Source organism: Meleagris gallopavo, chromosome 12 (assembly GCF_000146605.3).
Source record: "Meleagris gallopavo isolate NT-WF06-2002-E0010 breed Aviagen turkey brand Nicholas breeding stock chromosome 12, Turkey_5.1, whole genome shotgun sequence".
Lineage (NCBI taxonomy): Eukaryota > Metazoa > Chordata > Aves > Galliformes > Phasianidae > Meleagris > Meleagris gallopavo.
The window spans coordinates 131,690-158,254 of NC_015022.2; the positions used below are offsets into that span (position 1 = coordinate 131,690).

General features: G+C 48.0%; 1 protein-coding gene across 4 annotated transcripts; it reads left to right on the forward strand.

The window, feature by feature from the left end:
* Nucleotides 1–6: 6 nt before the first annotated feature.
* On the forward strand, nt 7–25,268 carry LOC104912747 (mucosa-associated lymphoid tissue lymphoma translocation protein 1-like). Of its 4 annotated transcripts, XM_010717117.2 has the most exons (15): nt 7–40; nt 772–890; nt 1,197–1,350; nt 2,042–2,262; nt 3,501–3,597; nt 6,734–6,760; nt 7,560–7,763; nt 12,497–12,674; nt 16,030–16,104; nt 16,717–16,844; nt 17,113–17,244; nt 17,386–17,537; nt 21,838–21,963; nt 22,499–22,613; nt 23,365–23,449. In XM_010717117.2, the coding sequence occupies exons 1-14, from the start codon at nt 31–33 to the stop codon at nt 22,607–22,609; spliced, it is 1,734 nt and encodes a 577-aa protein (XP_010715419.1). In that variant the 5' UTR covers nt 7–30; the 3' UTR covers nt 22,610–22,613; nt 23,365–23,449. The 4 variants fall into 4 exon arrangements, with proteins under 4 accessions (XP_010715419.1, XP_010715417.1, XP_010715418.1 ...); XM_010717115.3 differs by lacking the exon at nt 22,499–22,613 and having other exon boundaries at nt 23,365–25,268; XM_010717116.3 differs by lacking the exon at nt 22,499–22,613 and having other exon boundaries at nt 2,042–2,220; nt 23,365–25,268.
* The last annotated feature ends 1,297 nt before the right edge of the window (nt 25,269–26,565 follow it).

Here is a 26,565-nt window from a genome sequence, read left to right on the forward strand (position 1 = left end):
AGGCACGGCGGCCGGAGCGCCGGTAGAGCGATGCAGACAGGTGAGCCGGGGCGGGCTCCTTGGTTCTCGTGGTGCTCGTCCGGCTCTCGCTGCTCGGCGGCTCTCCGTGAGCCGTGCGGGAGGACGAGCCTGGCGCGTCAGCAGCGGTGATGCGCGGAAGGAGCAAGAGCGACCCGACCCGACTGGGGTGTATGTGCTCGTCCCGATGTACTCCAGTGCTGTGATCGGTGTTGGTCACCTCACTGCCAGAAGGTCATCGAGGACCTGAAGAGTGTCCAGGGAAGGGCAACGAAGCTGTGAGGGGTCTGGAGCACAACTGTTATGGGGATCTGGGATGGGTCAGTGTGGAGGAGGCTCGGGGGAGACCTCATTGCTCTCTGTAACTCCCTGAAGGGAGGTTGTGGCGAGGTGGGTGTTGGCCTCTGCTCCTAAGTGAGAGAATGAGAGGTGATGGCCATAGGTTGCACCAGGGGAGGTTCGGGTTGGATATTAGGAAAAATGTATTCCCTGAAAGAGCAGTGGTGCATTGGAACAGGCAGCCCAGGGAGGTGTGGAGTTATCATCCCTGGAGGTGTTCAGGAACCGTGCAGATGTAGTACTTAGAGATGTGGTTTAGTGGGAGATACTGGTGGTAGGTGGATGGTTGGACCAGATGATCTTTGAGGTCTTTTCCAACCTTCATGATTCTATGATTTTGTGACCCGTTCAGTGCCACCCCAGTGGTGTCCATCTCTTTGCTTGTGTTGCAAACCCACACCTGTTTCCCAACAGCCATTGTGATCACCGAGCAGCCGGTCTCTGTCTCCGTTCCTGTTGGGTACTCCTTCACTCTGCACTGCAGAGCCGAGGCCCACACCTCACTGCAGTACCAGTGGTTTTGTCAGTGCCAGGTAATGTTGTGAGCAGGGGTGACTTTCCTCATTGCATTGGGCCAGCTCCATGCCCTGCAGTGAGGTGAGCTGGCCCTCTGTAGCAGTGCAGGTGGGCAGTGGGAGGTTGGAAGAGATTAGAGGAGATGTGGTAGTACAGATATGCTTGCCAAGGGTTTCCACTCCTTCTTTCTCCCCATATCCACGTGAGGAGGTGACACAATCAGGGATTCCAGCTTTTTCTGCCTTTAAAGGGGCTTGCTGGTGCCTTCTGCTACCAGCAGTGATGGGGGGACTTGCTGCCTACTGCCTGTGTTTTCCCTGTAGTCTGTCCGCTACCAGATTCCTGGTGCCACCAAGCAAGACTTGCCCATCACTGCACAGCAGACCCAACTCTACACTTGCAGAATTAATGACCTCTACAGAAATGTGATCTTCTCTGACTGGGTGAAGGTGGAGGTTCATCCATACGTTGCCGGAGGTACAAACATGTCTTCTAGCTTTGCTCTGTTCTCTGCTTTGCACAGACATTACTGGATATCACACCAGTGGTCCTTTTTGGTTTCTGGGGCATTGTGTCCTTTGAGCTCAAGTCATTATATGGGAGAACTGCTCCAGTGATGTGGATCTAAGCAAAACCACTGTGTCTATGCTCTAGTTATTTCAGGTCCCTGTCATGATCCTGGCAACCCCAGCTTGTATTTACCGTCTTGCCCTGCTGACCACTCACCATGGGTTTACCAGAGGGAAGTTATACTGGGTGTTTGCTGCTAGGTGTTTGCATAGGGCAGAGGGACTGGATGAGGCAGTCTGGCTATTTGAAAGCTGGGCAAAGTAACTTAGGGTGTGCCTGACCTCAGCATGTTGGCTGCACCCTTAGCAGGAAAGAGTAAGCATCGACAGGAATCAAGGCACATTTGGGACTGGGAAGCAAGAGGCAGTGCTTTGTTGTGTCATATGCTGTCATATATTGCTCTCAAGGATTCCCTCCTCCTGGGTCAGAAAGGTGTATTGGTGACACTGTAAGCACAGCCATCCTGTGGAATGGCATCTCCTGGTGTGGGTGGAAAAAGTTTACTTCTCTGTCAAAACACGTGGACTGCACAGAAAAAAATAAATATTGTTTTCTCCCCTCACAGAGGGAATACTAATTCCTTGCCTCTACTTCACAGGATTGCTCCCTCAGCTCTGGCAAGGAGAACCAGTCATCATCCTCAACCCCACTGACCAGAAGGTGGAAGTTGGAAAACCACTACAGCTGCAGTGTGCTGCCGTTGGGGTCCCAGCCCCCAGCTACCAGTGGTACCGAAACGGGAACGTGCTGGAACACCAGAAGAAAAAAAAACTCTGGGTAACATTACCTCGGGATGGTTCAGAAACTTTGGCTACTGAGGTGGGTGATGGGAGAAGCCCAATGGGATGGTGTGCATGGGAGAGCTTCAGAAGCCTTGGAGAGACTGCTGAAAATTTTATGCTGTTGTCGTCCTCAATATGAGGATGACACAGTCCTTCAGTCTAGCTCTTATCTGTATGTAGAGGCTCAGGAGTGCTTTGATCTGCATGGTCAGGTGAATGCCAGCAGAAAGCTGTCTCTCTTTGCCTGTCTTCCCCCTTTCTTCAGCCCTGGAGAAAGAGCCTTGTGCTCAGCCATTTCCCTGCACTGCACAGATCCCCCTTGTTACTTTGATAGCCCTGACTGAAGGACTGGGGTTGAAGAGGGAATACGTTTTATGGGATTCTTTAAAAGCTGTGGATGTTTTTCTCTAGGAAATAAGAGATTCACAGATGTGCCAGCATTAAGGGCTCTCAGCAGGCCTCTCATACCTTCTTGTAGCAGCACAAGAAGAGCTATTGTATACATGTGCAAGGTGTTGTGGGTGTGGAGTGATGAAGCTGTGGTAATGGTGTGTGCCTGCAGGAAAGCTAGAAAGAAAAGCAGTTATTCACAGCAGGAGAGAGTCATGGAGTCAGCAAAAGGTCTGATTTTATGGTAGTTCATTGGCTGAGTGCAAGTCAACACTGTCTTCTTGTTGCAAGAAAGGCAGTTTTCTTCCTGGAATGTCACTTGAAGGGCAATAAAGGCAAGAGAGCCAAGCTCTTCTCAGATGGTGTTATGAGGGACCATGGTCTCAAACAGCACTTTTCCCAGGGAAGCTCTGGAAAAGATTCTTCCTTTATGGGTAGATGGTGCAGCAGTGGAGTACATACCCAGAGAGGCAGTGAGATCTCTGTCATTAGAGATTTTCAAGACCTGTCTTGACAAAGCTGCAGCTGACTTGACACAGTTGTGGCTTTAGTTCCTCTCTGAGTAGGAGGCTGGGCTGGAGAACCACAGAAGTCTTTGCAAGCAGCACTGCTGGGGTTCTTGAGCTGCTTCAGGAGGGTTGGATACAAATGGGAAACATACTACATGATAGAAATCTAGAAAATGTCACCCAGGAGGAAAATTGGGAACCTTCTGGTGTTGGCCACGTGCTGTCCTGCTTGAGTGGCTCCCAGGGGCAGAGTATGGCTGTGACACAGTTTCAGGGCTGGTGGATAAAGAAAGGAGAGCATTTGGGCAAAGCACTTTTGCTCTTTGGAAGAAAACTGTCACCATAAATAATGTAATTTAATTTTTGATCTGTCTAGATCACCCAAACCAAAGTCAGCGACTCTGGCACATACCTCTGCTGTGCCTCCAACAGCCGTGGAGAGCACTGGACCAACGCAGTGGACATTCGCATAGGTGAGCAGAGCTAAACCATGTCTGCTTTGCAGCAAATCATCTTCTGGCATGAAAGGAAATTAGACAATTTTAGTGAACTTGCATGGAGATACCAAGCTGGTAGATGAAGTGCTGAGATGTTATCCTAGGGCTCACTTTGTGCACGGGAAACTGGGCTCAGGATTGTGGGATTAGAAGAGCTAGAACGCATAGCCCTCCCCAGCTTGAACAGACTTAGTAACAAGAAAAAAAGAATGCCACTGGTTTTAAAAACCGCTTCTGCAGGGAGCCAAATATGGGAGTGGAGTGGGGATCTGAGAGATGCAGGAGTGTCCTGGCAATCCTGCAGCAGCTGTCATGGGAACAGCTTTCAGAGCACAAATTCACACCCTGGATATACTGGATGATCTCAGCAGAGCTGCACGTGTACCCCTGAGCTGGGGACGCAGGCATCAGTCAGCACCGTGATAAATGTGATTCCTGATAACAGGGTTCAGAAATAGTTAAGGAAGCGGCATCTGCAAAAGAAAAAAAAAACAGCAGTCTTCCCACCAGACTGCAGTGCAGCTTTGAATGCTGCTGTGCCCTGCAGTCTGTAGGAAACCTGCCACATTAGGCTGTGCTCTCAGATGCCTATTGCAGCTTTTCTTGCCCTGTCAAGTTACTGATTTAATAGATTCCCCAACAAGGTGTAGCAGGGTCCTTCATTAAGGTGAATTTACAGCCTCACTGAGTTGAAGCGATCTGCTTGGATGCATCGTGCTGGAGAGGATGGTGTTTATTTTGGGAAGGTTCAGGTCCATTGGGCTGGCAGCCCAGGGCAGATGCTGTGTGTGCTGTGGAACCTGATGGATCCTGGGGAGAAGATGGATCCCGGGAGCCTTGGGCATGCTCTGCCTCCAATGTGACAGCTACTTTGGCTGTGTGTCTTTGCGATGCTGTGAGACGAGTGTAGCTTTGTGGGCTCTTTACTCCACCTAGAGAATTTTCTATGCCATAAGCTTTTCATCTAATGTTTTTCACTGGCATTAAAATCTCTCCAGGGTGCATATTGGTTCTCTATAATCTGAGAGCCTTGTGTACTCTCCTTGCCTCTTTGCTACTTGTAAAGCAGTGCCCAGGAGTAACAGACAGCATGAACAGACTGAGTTGGTTTCCAAATGTTACAGCTGGATAGCTTTAAAATGAGACAAGCAGCTCTGTCAGAGACAGAAAAAAGACGAACAGGTTTGTTCTGGTGGCTTTCCAGGCATTCCTGGAACTGCAGTACCTAGACTGTCACAAACCCATGGGGCCGGATGGGATCCACTTGAGGGTGCTGAGGGAGCTGTTGGAAGTGCTCATAAAGCTCCTTTGGACTGTCTGTCAGCAATGGGGAAGCTCCCAGGAGACAGGAGACTACCAGTGTGACTCCCATCTACTAGATAGGTTGGAAAGAGGATTTGGGAAATCACAGATCTGTCAGCCTGACCTCAGTATGGGGAAGGTCATGGAACAGATCATATTGAACGTGATCACTCGGCATGTGCGGGACTGAATGCAAGTGTGGTAATCCAAGTTGGGAGAAAGTACTGCTGGGCGTGAGGGCAGGAGGGCCCTACAGAGGGATCTGGACAAACTGCATCAAGGGACTGAGGCCAATGGGATGAAGTTGAACAAGACCACGTACCAGATCCTGCACTTTGGTCACAAGCCCATGCATTGCTACAGGCTTGGGGCAGAGAGGCTGGCAAGCTATGCAGAGGAAAAGGATCTGGGGTTGTTAGTCAAGAGCCATGTGAACATGTGCCAGTGGAGTGCCCAGCTGGGCAAGAAGGCAAATGGCATCTTGGCTTGTATCAGGAATAGCACAGCCAGCAGGAACAGGGAGGTGATTGTCCCTCTGTATTTGGCACCGGTGAGGCTGCATCTCCAGTGTTCATATTTGGGCACCTCACTGCCAGAAAGACATCGAGGTCCTGAACTGCGTCCAGAGAAGGGCAATGGAGCAGTGAGGTATCTGGAGAGGAAGAGGCTCAGGGGAGACCTTATCACTCCGTACAACACCCTGAGAGCAGGTTGTGGCAAGGTGGAGATCAGCCTCTTTTCCTGGGTAACAGTGATAGGATGAGAGGTAATAGCCTTAAATGACACTAGGGAAGGCTTACGTTGGATATTAGGAAAAATTTCTTCTCTGAACATGCTGTCCAGGGAAGTGGTGGAGTCACCATCCCTGGAATTGTTCAGGAACTGTGGAGATGGGGCACTGAGGGACTTGGTTTAGTGGCCATGGTGGTGATGGCTCCACAGTTAGACTAGATGATCTTAGAGGTCTTTTCCAACCTTAAAGATTCTATGATTCTTTAATTAGCAGTACAGTCATTACTGTGTATTCAGATGCTAAAGTCTTCCAGACCCGTAAGATTTACACAATTAAAATATGCCCTTACTTTTTTTTCATATAAGTTTCAGGCTTTTCACTGAGCTGGATTGGTTTTTGTAATATGAAGATCTCTATCTGTCATGATAATGATGATTTTCAGAGGCTTCATGCTGGGAACGCTCAGGGGTGGGATTCCTGCATGGATGCCCTGCTGCTCTTCAGCAGGTCAGCTAATGGAGTGGCCTTTCTGAGCTGGAACAGCTGAAATTCAGGAGAAGGCAAACTAGGGTGCTGAAGGTGCTGGGAATATTATCACCACCAAGAGCAAACAGTCAGCTTCCTTCCTGCTCATAGGAAGTAGCTCTCTATTTTGAAGCTTATGTTGACTGAGTTTCTTCGTGGAATCATTCTGTTTCCCCTGCCTGCCCTTTCTCCCAGCTCTGTTTCCCAGCCACTTGCACATAGCCACTCTTCTCTCCGGCATGCCCTGGCCTTCATCCCCAACCACTTTCTGTCCCCCTTAGCTGCCAAAATGGGATTTCAGAGAAATCCCAAAGGCCCACACAGATAGGCTCCTCAAATGAGCAGACTAGGGTTAACAAGGAAGCGGCAAAAAACATGCTTGAGGAGCAGCCTGTTTTACTTCTGCAGTTGCAGAAGGGGTGCAGATGCACTGTGTGATCCAGCTTTGCATTGCCAGGGGCCATGGGAACAGGTTCCAGACCTGCCATGGGATCTAGCGCAGGGATGCTGCATGCTGGACAGAGACTTACCATTCCCCTCTTTCTTTTCCAGGCACCTGTCGCTCTGAGAAGCTATTTGGTGAGTACTGTCTTTTCTTGAGAAATTATTCCCTTAATTAAAAGTCAAGCTCCAGAATAGATAGGAGGGGAGGGCATTGATGCGTTTTTCCTGCCCAGGCCGTTTCAAGCTTTTATGACAATGCTGCCACAGGCTCTTTGCTTTCTGGATCAGATCTGTAAGGCACAGGATGAGTCTTGTCCCCTGCCAAGACCTCATCTGTCTCACCATGTGGAGTAAGATTATTCCTAATGAGTAACCCAACCTCAGCCTCCACGTCTGCCAAATGACAATGAAGTCTGCTTTGCACAACACCTTTTCCTTGTTTGAAATACCTCCTTGGATCAGAGCAAAGCTCCTTGCTCCCACAGTTGCTGAAACCCATGAATCTGATTTTCCCACAGGGAAAATGGGGGTTAAAATGAAAGCAGGAGATGGAGTTTCCTTCCTTTCTCCCTTGGGGAAAGGTACTTCTGAAGCTATAGCTCAGAGCTTTCCCCTCCCAGGCACCACCAGTATTTGAGACAAACATGGCAGGACCTGTGCAAGAAATCCTCAGTAACGCTGATCCTCCGCTGCTCCTGGAGTTTTGCTTCCCAAGTGGAAACTTTTCAGGTCTTTCTTTCAAAATAATGCCTTGTGTATTTTATTCAAATGTTGAAAAAGCTGAGGGCTTTCTGGAGGGCGTTGCAGGCTTGTGACAGGCCTAACCTTCCTTCCTAAAAGTGAGAAAGGATTTCCCCTGTCCTCATGCCAACCACAGGAAGTTAGACCTTGCTACCTGCTGAGCACTTACAAGTTTGTCACTTGTTTCTGTTAGCTACAGGCAAGCTAGCACTTTTAGTGGGCAACAACCATTACCAGCATCATCCAAACCTGATGGCTCCCGTCACAGATGTGTTTGAGCTGAGTCTTCTTCTGAAGCAGCTGGGCTTCCAAGTTGTTTCTCTCCTGGACTTGAACAAGGCTGAGATGGTGGCAGCAGTCAGTCGGTTCCTACAGCTCCTGGAGAAAGGAGTCTATGGTAAGGCAGCAGTTTATGTACAGGTGGCAGCAGTCAGAGAAAGGGAAGAGCAGAGATTTGGCAATTTCTCTAACAGCTATTGTGTTAAAATAACAATAATAAATAAGTTAGGGGCTCTGCTAACCCACTTTTCTTTATGTGGGTTAGGGTATCCCTGCAGCACAGTCTGCAGTGGTGCCAGGCTTGGCAGAAATCCCAGGTAAACACCATTCAATTTGGGCCAGGTTACATGCAGGCAAAATAGGTTTTTCTCCATCATGTGGCTAACCTCTGACTCGATTAGCATGGTTTTGTGCTTGGGTTTTGGGAAGCCAGTGCTTCTGATGGTGAATGGGAGAGGGTGTTTACATTTTTCTTTAAATGACAAAGTTTAGGAGGTTGGTTGTGGATTGCCCCACGCACTCCTTTGTCAAGTCAGTAGCTCCTTTTGATCTCTGATTGGCTACAGTTGGCCAAAATTTACTTATTTCTCAATCCTGATGTTTGAACCTCTGACAGGCTTTTTGCAGAAGCACATATTCCCAGCTGTAGACAGGTGGCATTTGCAGTTTAACTTCCTGGGGAAGTGTTCCATAAACACAAAACCAAAGAGCCCATCTTGTGAGTCTTAAAGCAGGTGTTCAGAATTTCGTGGTGAAAGTAGCTTCCTTGGGATTTCTGAGATTCTTCCAGCATGATGGATACTCTAAAAACACCTGGCAGATGTTTGCTGGGTTTTGGTAGTTTTTTTTTTATGCTTTGAAACATCAGCATGAGGCACAGTCTGCTTTGAGCTTATCTTCACCACCCTCTCAGCTGAGTGGCATGCCAAGGGATTGAGGCAGCAAAAGTCAACATAGGGCCAATTTCATCTGTGAGGCTAGGAGTTGTGCAATGGATAGAGATGAGGCCCCGAGTGAAATACTGCAAAGCTCCCTCATTCCCAGAGGCACTGACTCACTCAGGGAGGCTGAGTTGGCAGAGAAAGGCAGCAGGCAGTGGTTGCTGCTCCAGCCCTGTGTCATCTGACAACAGCGTAGTCCTGTGACTTCACTTGCAGATTCCTTTTCTGGTTGCTCTCTGAAATCCCCTTTCGTCTCAGGTTTTGTCTCCTCTCCTGAGCCAGAGTATTCCCTGGGGAGCTGCTGTGCTCCTTCCACGTCTGTGTAAGGCGCTGCCGATCCTACCTTGTATGTAGTGCCTGAAGACCAAATGTGTGGGTTTTTTTTTCCATGGTAATTCCCCTGTTTTCATAAGCAGTGGAGAGGAAAAAGATTGGGGAATGGGAAACCATTCGTGCTGTCATGCCTTATTTATACTTCCAGTGCTTTTCTGCTTTTGTGGCCATTGATCCTTCCTGGCAAAATTGATTTTGTGCACTGGCAAGGAAAACATAAACAGCTGAGCTACTGAACCCTGACAAGCCTCAAGTGTTTGCTTGGCATAGCCTGCCTCAAATAGTGGTTTTCTTTACAGCTTTCTAAGCTGAGCAGTCTGTTATTTGGAAGCAGTGAACCTTGGCATGGGCCAGTCCCCACAGTGTGATCAAGTGGAAGATGTTTGCTCTAATTGGGTGGCATCCAGACCTAGGGTGGAGTGTTGGGTCTGTCTGCCTGCTGATTGCCCCAGGTCTTCTGAATGATGCTGCCTCTCACTGATCCATCTTCTAGCATTTTTTCACCTGTTTTCTTTGCATGAGATTGAAAGAACCAGGTGAAGCACAAATCCTTGAAATTAACTTGTCTTTTTATTAGAAATGCATGTTTAGAGGAAGCTAGCAACTCCTTCTAAACACTGTATATCCATTTTTTTCAAGGCAGTAGCTCCAGGATAAACACCTAAAACTGACTGAGAGAGTCAGTTTTGACATAGCTCACACAGATGATGGTGAGACAGCAGTGTGTTGCCCCATTATGGCCTTTGCTGATGAGGAGAGTTGGGCTTTGTTGTCTCTTTAATTCCTAATTGCCTTTCCAGCAGCTGCAGGCTGTTTTTAGACCCCCCCCCCCCCCTTCACCTCCACATGCCCAGCCCAGCCCCTTCTTCCAGGCCTTGGAGCCCAACAACTGAGTAGTTTCTACTGGCCTTTTTCTTGCTTCTTGAACTGAAGTCCCTAGAACTGGACATAGGATGTAAGTGGAGTCTCCTTAAGGTCAATGGTGGTGCTGACAACTTCCCTTGCTTTGCCAGTCCCGTGTCTCCTAAGGTAGCTCTGCTCCCAGGTGCTGGCTCATCTTTAGCGGGGTGGCTGCTGTGTTTCCTCTTCCTTATCTCTAGCATTACTGTTCAACCAGTGCTGAGCCCCAGCCAAAATGTTGACTGGTCTGAGTGCAGGACTTCATGCTTTTTGTTACTCAACCTCATCACAGGTTTCTCAAGCCCAGAGCAAAAAAAGGTTTCATTTCAGGCAGAATGGTATCGCATGCCTGGATGTTTGAGGTGATCCAGAAGCTTCTGTGATTCACTTCAGTGGCTCATCTGACTGCTTTTTCTCCAGCTCTCCTCTTACAAAAAGAGCAGTGCATTTTGAAGGACCCAAACATCCTCTGAGTAATCTAATTATATGGCCAAACAAGATATCAGACAAACAAGATATCTCCCCAGCTGTTATTTCAAGTGTCCTAAAAAGTTCTGAGTCAAAAATGTCGGAAATGCAACAAAAGCAAAAACTTAGAAGGGAAATACTAGGAACATGCCGTCATGCGTTAATTAAGCTGCATGTTGACATTTCCTGTATTATAAGCAGTGCCTGGAGCTTCCCCTTTTTAATTTGGTACTCGGAAGCTTGTCTCTGATCAGTTTTTGACTCACAAGATGTGGGCAGTGTTGAAATGTAACTTGGGAAAAAAAACAAAATGCCTTTTCCCCTCTGGGCAAAATGTTGACATTCCTGTTCAGAAAGAGCAATTCAGTCCAGAAGAGATTTGCAGCAAAATTGTTCAGCTCGTGAAGTTCCTGTCTTTCTGTTTGAACTCAAGTCACTGTGGCTTAAATAGCACAGGGAGCAAAGGTGCAAAACAAGGTCCCCAAAGTTAGGAGATTTGATAATTTAATGATTCTCTGTGGGTTTTTCTGTAATACTTCAGTTCTTTCCAAGTGTCAGTGATGTTCTTAGGCATAGTATGTCATCAACTCCATTATAAGTTCAGAAATGGTGTCAGAGAGATAAAAGCCAGAAGTGCTTGACTATTTTAGGGTCCAATCTTGAAAGATCTGTATCTGATTTTTCCACAGTTCTTCCCATTTTATACTCTTTTATATTCTCAGAGGAGCTTTTGTGGCTTTGATTTGCTAGTTATGAAAGTTTAAAACTTGTGCAAATCTGAGCCCTCTGTTTCTGGCTGTTGATCCCTAAGAAGAGGAACCCAAATCTCGTGGGTTCCTGTGAGAACAGCCATTTGAGTAACTTTCCATTGTCCCCTGAGAACGGAAACTCAAGAAAGATGACTTTAGGCCTCATTACTATGAGGTCATGGTTTCACTCCATGGGATGAGGTCATGCTTTCAGTCCTTCAACTCCTGTCCCATTCACTGCATCCCTTCCAGCAGCAGAGATGTGAGTTTCTTGCAAACTACAGGGGCAGGAAGAGTGGAAGAAAATAAAGGAGAGATTATTCAATGAAGCATGGGCTTTGGCAGTGAATCTGACTTAAGAATTTCTTCTACTTTTGCCTTGTAGTCTTTTGTTCTCATTTCTGACCTCTCATTCTTCTCTGTACCTCAATTGCGGTAGTGCAACTGCTTGCATCACCTCACAGAGCTATTTTTAACAGATTTCAGTTCCCCAAGTTGTCTTTCAGCAGCATCCCCCACGCAGTTCTATCAGTGCTGGGAAACCAACACACAGCTTCTTTTTGGGAAGCTACAGCCCACCTAGGGGTTCTTGTGCAGAAGAAAAGCCCTTCACTGAACACGTGTGGGGGTTGGAGAAGCACCAGCTTTGGTCATGCCATGCTCATCTGTGCTGGCTTTCCAGCATGGATGTTCCCATGTTACTGTCTCTTGTGAATGCTGAAACCACTGTTATGTTTCTTGTGCTCCTAAACAAAATTGGCATTGGATGTTGGACTTGCCACCGACACCTGGATGAGTCTGTCTCTTCTCCCACCTTACAGGGCTGGTATCTGTTTTGAGGTTTTGAAGCACATGGTCCACATGTTCTGGACATCTCTCTCTGTTTTTCTCAGTCTCATTTTTCACTGTCTCATAGACATATAAATACTAGCAGACCTTTGAAAACCAAAGAATATTTCCCATCATCTGAGCCTCTGTGAATCTGTCCTGAACTAGGTAGCTGAGCAGCTTCTTCTTTGAAATGTTGTTGAAGTATTGTTGCTCAGGGTGAAATGCTTTGTCTATTGTCACATTCTTGCAAAGAGATCTTTTTTTTCTTTGCCAAATATTTGTTCAAAGGTGGTATTCAGCCTGGTAGATGCCAAGCCTGGATGTTGTTGCACAAATGATTACGGATTAGCAAACTTATAAACCTGGTGACTTTGGTGTCTCTTAAAGAGCTGCTGGAAACCACAAATACAAAAGAGCCTCTCAGGGCTGCTCCACTGAAGGGCATGGATTTGAAAAAAGTCAGGTCTTTGAGGTCAGGGTAGCTCAAGTTGTCTGCCTAGAAATGCTCCTAGTGTAAGTGTCCCAAGCCAGTACCCCTACAGGGTAGGAGGTAGGAGATGGCTGTGGAGAGCTGGCTGCAGACCTGCAAGCTTGCATCGTGACTCATCTTCTCCTCTCCATGTTCCCAGCTATATTCTACTATGCTGGGCATGGGTATGAACATCTGGGGAGGAACTACATGGTCCCTGTTGATGCTCCACAACTGTACGCCCCTGAGAACTGCATCAGCGTGCAGAGGATCCTTCAGAAGATGCAGCAGCAGCAGACGGCCCTGAACCTGATCCTGCTGGACACCTGCAGGAAATGGTAGGTGCTCTTCCTCCTTCCTCACTGGGACAGGCAGAGCATAGCATTTCAAGGGGTTGGGGAAACAGCTGCCAGCTTCATCAGTAATGGGTTCCTGTACAACTACGTGAGACGTTCTTATGGATTTTCAAGAGCACGTCCTCTGTTGCACTGGCAAGGTCTCTGTGAAAGGTTATATATCTGTGTCATGAAATCAGCAAGGCTGTCAGGTTTTGCAGGATCTCCTGGGAAGCCCAGTTGGTCACGTGTAGGATACAGCTTTGTAAGCATCAGATCCTGCCTGAGATGTGCTAGGGAGAAGGGAGATGAAAAAGCCTGCCAAATGCAGGCTATTTGAGCAGGTTGCCTGGAGTGTTGTTGTGTTTTTGTTACCATCTCAGTGAGAAGAGTGCGACACGACAGGAAAAATATGTCAAGCCATACTACTTGGTTTTACTTCTCTAAAGGCTTCTGAAGTTACATTGTGAAGTGGGACCAAGGCTGCTGCTGAGGGCAGGGATCAGCTTTTCCTCTCTCAGTGTGGAAAGCCCATCATCCTCCTGTGACCTGCAGATTTCCATCCTGCAAGCTTGTGAGCTGCAGAAAATTACTAGTTGCCCAATTTCAGCAGAGGTAGTTAGGCTTATCCAGTAGAAGTTGTCATTGTTTCATTTATTTGGGGCTCCTGAGAGGGGCTTCCTATCCTCCTTACAGGACAGGAAGAATCTGGAGGCTGAAGGAAGAAAATTCTCCGTCTTCTTTCTGTGGTTCTGCACTGAGCAATGGAAGGACAACTTTTGATACCACTGTCTTGAAAGAGCTGCCAGGCCCATCAAAGACTCTTTGGCATCTTTTAGCTGCAGAGGTGGGAACATAGCTTTGAATAGCTTACAAGCTATTCTAAGTTGCACTGAGAGTTACCCTGCCTTCTGCAGCTCTGAACTGTCAATGGTGATAGAGCTTGCTGTCCTTTGATACCTGCCCCATATGCCTCATAGTGAAGCATCACTGTGTTCCCTCTGCAACTCACTACTGCTGCATGGAGGAGAGAGCTCTAGTTCCCTGTCCCAAGGCTGCTGAGAGCCCTTGCTGAGCAGATCTGCTGAATCATCAGCACAGCTCCTGCCAGATCTGGTGGCAGAGGTTATCCCAGGAACTTGTCCAGATGTCAAATGTTGCGCCTGAAAATAGCTGGCGTATGTGATGGGGAGGCAGCTTTGCTACATGGAGGCTCTCTGGGGATTCTAACATGAACAGCAACAATCTATGAAATGGTTTTGAGCTGATACCTCCTTCCTTGGTGTTGCTGGCCATTGATGTGCTCAGTGAATTTTACTGCACTTTGGGAGCAGGGTGTGATGTGAGAACTACTCTGATGTTATGTGGCTGTTTTTCTCTCTTCCTCCCCCAGTCTCACACTTTTTCCCTCCCCTTTCCCACAGCAAGCACAGCACTTTGTGCACTAGGTGTTATCACTGGGCACACAGCAGATAGCTGTGGAAGCTCCCTGCTTGGGCTTGTTTTTCTAAGAAGTCACTGTTTCAGCTCAGCAAAGCCTTTGGATTTCATAGTTGTGTGTGTTCACAACACCCAGTAAAACAGGACTCCTGGGGCCTCCTTTCCCAATGTCCTTTTTGTTAAATTGCTGTTGTGAATTGCAGGTGGCTGTTGCTTTTCCATGGCTTGCCCAGCCATGCACAGACCAGGAGGAGCAGTGTGTGTGCTAAGGAGGATTTCACACCAAGTATCTCTTCTCCCCATATGTTGGCATCAGAAATACCAGGGAGATGAGAAAGGCCTGGCTCCTTTGCCAAGTGGTAGCAGATGTTCAGCTTCAGCACAGGAGGAATCAGGGACGTGGAGCATGCGTGTAACCTAGTACATTCATGTGCTGGTTTTGGGAGGATGCGATTGCCTCTTCCAGGAATTCCCTGATTTATGAGAGCTTCTGGTTGTGCTGCTTAGGGCAGGAAAAGGACACCATCTTCTGCCTGGGATGCAGATGAGAACTGAACTGCATGAATGCAGTCTGAATGCAGTCTGAATGAACCTTTACTGGAGCTCTGCCATGCTCTCTGATATCAGACATCTCCATGCCTTTGGTCACGGTCTGGAAATGCCCTGCTGAACTTTGTCTTCTTCTAAGGCTGGGGACTGTGGCCTATTTCCACTGCACGCACTAGATGGCTTTACTGGTGCCATCACAAAAGCTTTGCACCAACCTCTGTTGGTCCAGCCTCAGGTCATTGTCTCCAGCACGCAGACAACAGTACCTCAGCTTATTTGGAGATCTGATCTCTCATTTCTTCTTGGACCTGGAATCCCAGATTTCTACATTCATTTAGGAACATCTAGGGGGTAGATAAATCTCTCTGTTCACTGTTCATATTTAGATGCATGTCTCCTTTCCAACATTTTCTCTTTTCATGATCTTTAGAAAATTTACACAAGCCAGATTAATGCTGCCATTAAACATCTCCAGACTGTTGCACCAGTAGTAGGTAGCTTTCTAGTGCTGGCAATGCAGTGATCCCTTCTGCTCTTCTTGGTGTGCCAACTTCAGCCCCAGCAAGCTCTTCTAGAATTGAATAGGACTGAGTAACACCACCTCTGTGCTCTTTTCTGTTTGCAATCAGGAACATATCCATATTACTGGTGTAGGTCTCCTATCTCAGAGGCAACCAGTCCCCATGTTCTCCAGTCTGTCTGGAGTCAGATTTGCTCCTAGGCAAGGCTTGCCATGAGTTTTACCATGACATATGCTTTAGTGGAAACTAGGACTGTCACTCCTGATATACCCAACCTTGGAAATAACAGGTCACCATCTAGGTGCTCACTGAGCTACATCTAGACAAGGGTGTCAAAACCAATATTGAGCTCTGAGATGTAATTGCATATACTGATCCCATCTGGCCATGTATCAGCTTTAATTTCCTGGGGCACAAGGTATGTCCATGGGCTAAAAGAGAACTGTGGGGCACCCCGGAGCTTTGGGACAGGCAGTCAAACTGTAGCCACAAGCTGTGCTTCTGTGCGCACCTCTGAGTCCCTTGAATTTGTGAAAAATTAGCCTCAGGAGAGGGGAGGCAAGGTTGCAACCACAGCTCTAGGTTCATATGCTGTGTAGAGAGCAGATCACTGGTGCAGATAGGTCAGAGGTGGCCCTGACTGCTCATTTCTCCCTAGTTTTGTGTTCTTGGGATTCCTGGCTTTAGTCTGTTGCTGCCCTACTAGCACGAGTGTTTATTTTTTATATGAAGTCTGTTCTGATTGCCATCCACAGAGGTGAATTTCATGGAGCACACTGGCTCTGCACTCCGGGCATGCTCTGATAAATGCTCTCAATACTGACTGGTATCTTCATCTCCTCTTACAGGTACAACCCAGAGTGTGCCCTCTCCCAGGTACAGCCGCTGGAGCCCTGGGGCAATACTGTTTATGGCTATGCCACGTAAGTGTGTTTTGCTGTGCCCACACTATGACACAGGAAAAAATACTGGCTATTTGCATAGCTTCATGCTTGGAGACTTTTAGAAGCTTGAGAATGCCTTTCTCATGTTTCCTCCATTTTTCCTCCATCTCTCACCCTTTTATCTCTAGTATTTCCTATTCAGACACTTCTTTTCTTCCTCCTAATGTTGCCAGTGGCAGCTGTTCATCAGTTAAAGGGTACTTGTGAAGGCGACGTCAGCTCCTGTCATCTCCTTTCCCAGGCCTGAACCTGATTCCCAAAGTATGTGTGCCTCAGGCATGACATCTCGAACCTCCTGAGATGAGGATGAGCTTACTGCTCAACTCTAGTTCTGTAGGCTGTTCAGCTGCTGTCACCCACTGAGGCTGGCAAAAGAAGCAGTGCTCTCCTCCTCTGACCCCTTTCTCTACTTTTTTCCCATCCTATTCCCTTCCCACCTTCTCCTGAGCTAATATCAAGCACTTTGCACCATTGCATGAGAGGCTAATTCACACTTAGCTGGCGCAGCCTGAATAGAGTCAGCAAGCCCTGGCTCACCTCCAGAACTTCCTCCCGTCTCAGAAAGGTAAAGGCAAGTCATTCCCCTTGCAGGAGTGAAGATGCAGAAGCCTATGAGTTGCAGGATGGGGAGTTCAGCTCTGGGATCTTCATGAAATATTTGAAGAAACATATTTTGCAGGAGAAGAAAGTTACGCACATGCTGGAGGATGTATTAGAAGGTAAAGGAGTGGTTTGTACCAGAGCTAGAAATGTATTTCCCTAGCAGGGGTGAGAAAAAATATCAGCAGAAACCAAATCCTAGCAAGGGAGAGAGGGAAGATCAGCACCCCCATTTTTCCTTCCCAGAAATGAAGTTGCAGGCTGTACCCCATACAAGGTTTTAGTGACCTGGCAGCATGGACCAGTATGTTGATGTAGGGTCTGAAAGGCAGGATGTTAAATAAGGAACCTGGAGTGACACTTGTGCCACTAAAATGTCTCCTCCAGACCTTGGCCGGGATCCCATGGTCACTGGGAAGCAGGTGATGGAGATCAAGCACACTCTGAAGGAAGCCCGTTCCCTAACAGACCCCATCTGCCCCATGGGAGCAGCTGCAGAGCGCTGGGGATGCAGCCACGGTGAGTTGTGTGGGGAGCAGCCAGGCAAGGCAGGAGGGAGCAGAGGGATCCTGTGCCCCTCACAGGCACCAGCCTGCAGGGAGGTGGCAGTGGGACCCCCACAGGAGCCGACCTCTCACCCTGTTCTGCTTTGCCTTGCAGAGCCCCCAAGCGAAACAGTGACGTTCCCCTGTGGGGTGCAGGCAGAGCTTCGCTTCCACCGGCTTTTCTCCAATGTGCTGTCTGTCTGCGCCAAGCTGCAGGACCTCCCAGTCCACGTCACTGATGCACAGCTCATGCTCCGCCAGCCCACTGTGAGTCCTTTGTGGGGGATGCTGGGCCCGTTCCCCTCGATTCCCGCTGCAGCAGCAAAGGGAGGGGGATCATAGTGAACCTGAGGGCTGAAGCTGCAGAAGGATCCCCTCCACTCTTAATGCTGTCACTGACTTTGTGCAAGTGCTCTGTGCCTTATAAATGCTCCCTCCACGTCTCAGTGGCCTGCCTTGCTTTTAATGCATTATGAAAAGGATTTAGTACCGGTTTCGGTGCCCTTAACCAGTTTTTTCTCGGGTGCTTTCTGGCCTGCCTGATTGAATTATTGCCTTTAATCTGATTGATATGAAAAGCCTGTCCATTTTCTGTGTTTGGAAACAGATCTGGCTTTTTGAATGATGCTGTTTTAACCCACTGTTATAAAATAACTCCATGCAACAATACATCCTCTGCACTTGTTCTGTGTTGAGCCATACCAGCTTCCGTGAATCTTTCCTGCTCTGGTGGCCTCTGCACTATCTCTAAGGATCTAATCCTCTTTGCTGCTCCTTTTTGCTAACAGTCTTCCTCGTTTTCTGTAGTCCCTTTGCTGAAGGATAGCATGACTGTAACTGGATCTTTCTGCCCTTGTTGCTTGTGGAGCGATACTGCCCTCAGATACCTTATTGTCACTGGTGTGGAGCAGTGCATCCAGCGGAGGTCTGGAGCTTGATCCTACCTGCCACCGAGCCAGAGCATCATTTCTCCTTGTGAGCTCCCTTAACATGCATGAAAATTGTGTGCATGTGTGTGCACATCCACTCTGCAGCAGCGCTTGTGGGGAAGAGGAGACCCGTATGCTTGCTTTTGCATAGAGGGCTGGCACAGGAGAAACTCGGGGCAGACCAGAAAGGGACCCAGGAGAGCAGGTGGGATCGATCCCCCGTCCTTGTCCTTTTCCCCAGCAGTGGTAGCCCACACTGACCTCCGGTGGTGTTTGCTGACATGGCAGCACATCCTGGCTCTGGGTTGCAGTTGGTCTGCTCCATTAGACACCTACAGCAAGGCCACTCTACGCATCTTTGGGACCAGCCCAGAGATGCGAGGTTGTCTGTAAGAGGGCACCTGGCTCCTGTATGTTTTAAGCCCTGTGGAATGAGCCCAGGGAGATATTTGGTTGAGGCTATGGCAATTTTTGCATTTGCCATGTTCTGCCTACAAAAGTGGGGAGCCTGAGCTTGCAGTAAGCTTGTCAGAGATAATCACAATGGTGTTTTCTAGCACTGATCCATTTTCTTTAATTTTGTAGTGTGGGCGTTCTCTCCCGTCCCTCATCTTGCATTTTATTTGACAGACAGTGTTCTCAGAGAGAAAGACTATTTTAGGATATAAGTTGAAATAAATTATGCGGAGATCTAAGGCATCCCCATTTTTTAATCTGTACTGTCTGAATGTCTACTTTCTCTGTTGGATCTCCTTATTTTGAAGTCAAGTCACTTGCTCTGGAGCTGTTTGACCTAATGGCCTCCCCAGTCACATTCCTTCCATTTTTGTAGAATCATTGAGTTTGGAAAAGACCTCTAAGATCATCTAGTTCAGCTATCAACTCCACCCCCACCATGGCCCCTAAACCATGTCCCCCAGTGCCACATATCCACAGTTCTTAACTCCTCCAGGGACAGTGACTCCACCACATCCCTGTGCAGATACATATGAATAACAACTTGCTGTCAGCTAAGGAGCTTTGAATCACACATGTCAAGACTTTAATTGATTCCTTGAGATGAGGTCAGTCCTTGCCCAGATAACTGTCTTGAAGGTCACTGATTTCAAGAGTTTTTTTTGTTTTGTTTTTGTTTTTTTGTTTTTTGTTTTTGTTTTTGTGAGTGTCAACCCTGGAGAGATGAGAGGTCCAGGAGAGCTGGTGGGTTTTTAAGGATCTCCCTCTTGGCTCAGAGATCCCAGTGAGCAGGAAAGCAGGCAAAGACAGAGAGGCCTGCATGAGTGTGTTGGGAGCTCCTAATTGATCTCAGACATACACAAGTCTGTGGGACCTGACAGGATGCACCCTCAAGTGCTGAAGAAGCCAGCAGATGTCACTGTGAGGCTGCTTTCTATCATGGCAGCCAGGGCAGGTACCTGAACTTGAGCAAGAAAGACCTGAGAGTGTCCAGCGAAGTGCCATGGGGGTACTGAAGGACTTGGAGCATCTCTTCTACGAGGAGAGGCTGAGAGAGCTGAAGACTGGAGAAGGGGAGGCTCAGGGGGACTTAATCCATGTCCATAAACGCCTGCAGGTTCCTATAAAGTGGCACAGCAGTGCAAGGTGCTGAAAGACAAGCAAGGCTGTTACTTAGCAGATGCAAGGTCTGGACATGGACGGGAGTAAGCAGTAGTTATGCTGTGCATAATGGGGGAAACAACCAGGTCATTGTGGTCAGTCCACAGCCTGCTTTGGACAACCAAAGCAGGGCAGAAAACTGCTGAGGTTACAACAAGAGCTCCCAGATGTGTGTGAGCTCTCCTCAGTGTTGCTGAGTGCTGAGTTTGGGACCATTTCCTTCCCGTGTCTGTGCCAGAGAGATGCAGCACATCTCTTTGGGATATTCAGCTCTTGGGACTGGCTTGGTACCATTCAGGGACACTATGTGGTTAACCCAATCCAGATTCCTGGTGCTGCCTGGCGTCCCATGCACCATGTTTTATGTTGTAATGGAGTATTGCTATATTCATGCTAGTCACACCCATAATGTTGAATTTTTCTTGGGATGAAAATAGGGCGTCACAGCCCAATTGCAAACCAATAGACAGACACTCAGGAGAAGAATGTTTTGTGCAAGAACAGATCTGAGCCCTGCCCTGCTAGCTGGAACCAAACTGTGATGTTAATCTCTGAAGGTTCACAGTGGCTGGTAATGCAATTGCAAAAGGAGGCACTTAAAAGTCATCTGATCCACTGCACATCAGTGACTGCAAGGAGAAAAAAGGGGACACAGCCCAGCCCCAGCTTCAACAGGCACCTTCCTAACGCTATTGAAAGTACAGGCACCACCTTTAACTCAAAGTGTTGATGATTTTCCTGTTGCAGGGCTGGCAGTGCTGACTGCATGCTCATCCTGTCCTCACCTAAGTGCATACTGCAGCACAAGGTCAGCAGTATCAGGTGAGATGGAGCAGGCTGGGTGCTGTAGGAGCATTCTGCACCCTTTTGCAGGCCTGCATCAATGGCGTCCAGGATGACTTCCTTTGTGCTTCTGTTTTGTCTGCAGGTTTAGTTTAACCCAGCTGCTGGGCTCAGCATAACAGTATCCACATTTGGGATTTGGAGCAGATATCTGATGCAATGAGCCAAGCAAGAAGAGGGCAGGAGAGGGCAGTATTTGTTTGCAGAAAGTGTTCTGCGTTGCAGTCTGTCTCCCATTTCAGTTCAGGCTGGCCAAAGACTCCCTGTGCAGGACAGCTGCTCCACCCCCCTATGAGCTGTGTCCACCCTTTGTTGGCACATCCACCTCCCTTTTTGCCAGGTCCATTTGCTGCCCTGATCTATCCTAAATGCTTTCCAGTTTTTCTTTCCAGTAGCAAGTTGCTAGGCATAGAGATGGAATTTGACTTTGCTTTATACAGTGATAAATGCTTTTCTTCAGCCTGCCTCCCTCCAATGGACCTGCTGGGTCAGCAGCAGTGGGATAAACAACTTTTACTCCCATTCTTCCAGCCTTGCAGGCAAAAGCTACTCTGATGCCTGCAAATCCAGCGTTTAGGATTCAGCATTTTAGCTTCTACTGCCAGTATTCTTCTGGCCAGAAACAAATTGCTTTGGCCTTCTGCAGGCTGCAGTTCAGGGGATGTTCTTGGAGACAAGTGTTACTGATGAGGATCTTAGAGAGAGGGAACTGTTCTGGAGAAATTTGAGTAATTAGGCAGGAAATGACAGTTCTGTAAATGACAGGGTCTAACTCATTACCCAGCACAACTCAGATCTCCCTCCATCTATGCCCTTGGGAAGCTCCTTACTCCCTCCTCCACAGGCCTCTTACACTACAGATCATTGTGGTACTGGCTTTTGCTGCTATCTACACGACTGGAAATCCCATAACAGAGATTTCCTGCCCTCAGAGGGTGTTCAGCTAGGTTTTGCCACTGATCTACTTGAGATAAGTGTGTAAAATCTGTATTCCTGCTGCTTGCGTTCTGTAGTACTTCAGTTAGGGTATACCACATTGCCACCAGACCAAGTGTCAAGGGCACAGGCCAGCCCGGGCACTGCTGTGTAGAGAAGCAGCATGTTTGATGGGCAGCTGTGTCTCCATGCCCAGGCAGATGCTGAGATTTCCTCACATTTCCTTTGTTTTCCTGACCTAGGAAGTGGACGATGTTGCCAATCTGGAAGAGAGCCACCCAGACCAAATGGATTCTCTGCTCACCTCTGTTTACAAGCAGGAGGAGCTGGACTGCGTCTTCCAACTCTGTGGACTACAGAAAATTCAGGTAGAGTATACAGTGCAATTTCCTGCAGCCTCACAGAAGCAGTACTTCCCACTGCTGCTGGCTGTCCACCTCTGACTGTGTAACTCTTGGCTCCATGCAGAAGATGCTCAGCGTCTGGGGTGTCAGCACCATGCCCAGATGCTTGTTAGCAGAGCTTGTTGGTGGGCACAAAAGCTTGCTTTTCTCTTGCTTCACTCTCTATTTCCAGTGCCTGACCAGAGAGGCTGTTCCTTGCCTGTGGCAGGCTCACAGAGGTCAGAGTAGCCCAAATGTTGTGGATGAAGGATGTCTCAATAAGCATTGTGCTTGCCTGAGAGATGGACTTGAACTTGAGCAGCAGGAGAGATTATTTCCTGCTGTCAGAGTGGTACTACTGAGCTTGAGCCAGACTGCCTCCTTGGCACTCTTCAAAAGACTATTTAAAGACCACATGAGAGGCATTATTACTAGTCTCCTGGCTTGGTTCTTCCAGCAAGTCCTTTCTCTGCAAATAGCAGCATGCACCTTGTTTCTCCCTTAGTTTTTTCTCCTCTAGCATCCAGCCAGTGGGTCTTGCCAGATGCTTATCTGCAGGGCTCCACACAGGCTCACCCTGAACATTGCTCTCGAGCTGCTGTGTGGATCTGCCTACAGTGAGCAGCATTAGCCAGGTAGGATACGTGCCTCAGCATATGACAGCTCTTTCAGCACTTGATTGTTTCCAGAGTTCTTTCCTTGAGCCCTTCCCAAGCTTTTAAATGCTGATATGAGAGGTGGACCCTGTTGCCTGCCAGGCATATAGGAAAAATCTCCTTTGTGCTGCATGAACCATCTCCCTGCTTTGTACACCCAGGCATCTTGAGCACAGCCCCATGCTAAGGCTCCATATTCAGGGGGGTGGCTACCACAAGCCTGTTATTTTCTGAATCTTTCACCATATATTATAAAGATAACTGCAAATGGATCTTTGCAGAGTGCTGCTGTTTGAAACTGTCTTTTTTTTTGTACTGTGGCATATGTCCTTTAAGTGGTTCACATCTGTGCCCTTGCATGCCTTCCTCTTGTGTGTGCAGTGCTGTGCTTTGGCAAGGATGGACATGATGACCAGGGTGGATGTCATGGCATTTCCTCTAACCCAAGGCCTCGGTGCTCTCAGTGACCTATTCAGTGAGGTCTCCAGTGAGGTGGCCCAGTCTCAGGACAAGTCCTGAAATTCAGAAATTGTGGCTCAGGCCTGTAGATGCCATAAATGTACATAGCAGCTTACTTCCTGAGGCAGCAGCATTGCCCTGGCACACCACAGCATGGGGCTGTAAGCCTTCAGAATGGCAGCTGAGCCCATCGAGCGTTCTGACGGAGCAAAAAGCTCTGCTTCAGCTCTTCTGCCCAATTCACTTTGTGTCCTTTGTTCTTTCCTTCCAGATGGATGTGGTCCTGCAGTTGGATTTGCATTACACCCAGCTGAGCACAAAGCAGAGGACTTGTGAAAGCCTGCAGAAAATCCTCCCAAAATTGCTGCTGGGGCAGTTTTTCACCCGAAGGAACTACACCCGGCCCAGCTATGACAGCACTCCAGCCCGGACAGACCCCAGTGGGGCCCTGAGGACAGGCACTAGTCGCAGCTTGCCCAGCAGCAACCCCTCCAAGTCCAGCAGTGAGCCGGAGGAAAATGATGAGCGCAGCATGAGCGAGCTCTGCTCAGCCCTGCTGCGGGCTGGCCCAGGGCAAGAGCACCCCTGACTCCATGAGCTGGCATGCACAGCCTTCAGATGTTAACGCAGCAGAACTGAGCTGCTTTCCAGGCTTAGCGATCACCCTGTCAAAATGAAATTTCTGCAGACATCGCCAAGGTGTCATTGTCACGTCTGGCAGAGGACCTGGCCTCTCGACAAGTCATAATATTGGCAGGTGGCACCCACCAGTGCTTACAGTCAAGGGCACAGGCTGATACTTTCTGCAAATCAGGGTTTGCTAAGCAAGTGCCTGAAAGCAGGATTTGCAGCATTAACTGTCTTGAGAAACACACACTACAAACACTACAGTCCTGCAGTACAGCACAGGCACCGTCTCAAAACCCACAACTGCTGATTGTTACCACTTTTGCAAGGGACGCAAGGAGTGACCAAGGGACTCAGATCAGACTGGGTCGGTGTGTAAGCTTTCCCCTGGGGTTGCACGAGAGTTTTCCCTCCTTGCGTGTGTCAAAGCAGGTTTTAAATTATGTGTTTATGTATTTCTACTGAATGTATTTATACTCTGGGCAAGAAAATTGCTTGCTCGTAAAAGCAAGCATGCCCCTTCTAGTCTGTTACACGGGGGCATAAGATGGAGTTAGATCCTATGTGGTCTTGAGTTCCTCTGACACAGAATCCCCGATGTGAAGGGGACGGAAAAGACCGGAGTGGAGAAGGAAAAACCTCAAAAAAAAAATCATTATTAGTGCCGCTATTTTTCCAAAGTGCCTGCCTCAATGTGCATTCACTGCAGGCAACTCAAAGCACTACCTTCTGTAGAGAACCAGTCATCCCGGGAGAGCCATGGGTGAGGAGGGCCAGCCTGAGCAGCTGCAGTCCCCTCCCTGCCTGCCCCTCTGATTGTTGTTGAGTAATGGTTTTGACAGAGCTTTGCAGGGGAGGGCAATCCAACAGTGTAAAGGAAGCCAGTGACCCCACTGAGGTGTGAGATCTCCGTCCTACATCTTGGAGGTCAAAGACTCCTTGAGAAGTCAAGGTTGATGGGATGGGGAAAGTTCCTGAGCTCTAAAAGAGGGAATGAGTGAATATTTTCTAAGTTTTCGTTCTCCTTCAGCAGTGTGTCTTTCCACAGTGGGGACTGTCTATTGCAGCATGGAAAAATATGAACTGCTTCTTCCAGATAAACCATCCTACAGATGCTGGAAGCCAGTCCAAAGAGAACAGAGGAGGCTTTTATTCTCGGAGTGAGTAGAGCCAGGAGAAAGAGGAGAGGCCCCATCTGGCTGAAGTTGAGAAAGTCTCCTAGGAAAAAACGTAAAGCTCAAAAAAAATAATAATACAATATGTAGTTTAAATTAGATGGACTGATAGAAAAACCTAACCAGAAAATAATAAACTAATTGAAGGGAGAACCAAAGATTAAGTCAACACCAGCAGAAACTTAAGACAGGTCAGTGGGAATTGTTGTGCAGGCATCTGGGAGGGATTATACACACCCTTCTGTACCACCGGGGCAAAACATGTCCCTGGCTCTTATAGCAAGTGTCATCTCCTGTAATTAGTAATCTAATTCATAGCAAGACTGTATTTTTTTCTAAATAAAACACTACTGGTGTTTTTGGATGCATGGTTTCATGTGGCTCTAAGTTAATAGTTTTTGTTTTTTCCCCTAATTGCCAGGGTGATTTAACATTGCTCCAATGCTGTTTATGCTTTGAACTCTAGCTTCTGGGCTTTTATGGCTGAGGATTGTTTCTTTTAACTGACTGTATACTGAAGTGTGGATTTAGAAGATGGATCAAATGGCATTAATTAGGCTGAAATTATGTCTGATGAAATGTATAGATAAAATAATGCCAGCATTCATTGTGAATTATCCATCTCCTCTGCAAAGAGTGGCACTGAGGTGGCTGGGCCAGGCTTAGGAGGTCTCCTTCCTGTTCCCAACTGCCAAACAGGACTTGTCCTCTCAGCAGCATTTCTGCATCTTCCAGGAGACCCAAACCCAGCCCTACCACCACATTTCCATGTACCTCAATTGACCTTATGTTTCTGCTGAGATGGCAAGCGTTTGCAAAGCTGAACTGCAAAAGCCTGCTGCCCTGGCACCAGTCCTGCTAGAAGTCAGCCTCTGCAACCTGAAGATCCTTCCAGTCTACCTATTTTTGTCTCCACTGGGAGCTGAATTTTGCTGGCTTCTTCTTCAGGTCTGCCAGCGCTTTGCACTTGCCCCCAAAGAGGTACTACATCTGTTCACTCAGATACTAAGGTGATAGCTTGATGGTGACTCCTCCTTGGGCCTGGATTCACTGTAGGAAGGGATAAAGGTGTTTATGCCTTCACTGCCCTAACTCACATAGGAAATCCTGTGGTGGGATAAATGTTAAGTGCAGGTAATTTCCCCTTGAATTGTTGTTTCTATCACCCAGCATGGAATGGACAACTTACCCAAGACAGCTGTGCTTCTCTTGACTATGCATGTCTGGTCTTCAGCGACGGTCCTTGGGCTCTTCCAGGAGGAAGGAAGGAGCACCCATCTCCATGAATGCACCCTCATTTCAGACACTGCTCATGGTATGGCTGTGGCAGAGTAGTGGATGATACCTCCAAGCTTAGAAACCTGGAAATTTGATGTTACTTCATTTCATTTCTTCACGGAGTCAAAGCCTGGACAGATCCTATGGCTAGGCAGTGCAGGTAGGCTCGTGTTATTTTATGCTACTCCTACTAAGAAAAGCACCCCAATAGATTGTTGCTTCCAGAAGGACTACAAAACCCATTGAAGGCTGAGGCTCCTTCATTGGCTGGGGGCTGGGCAGCCTGAGCTGGTGTTAAATGTGGAGGTTGGTGGCCCTGCATGTGGCTGGGGGTTGGAGATTTGTGATCCTAGAGGTCCCTTCCAACCTGGGCCATTCTGTGATAACTTCCC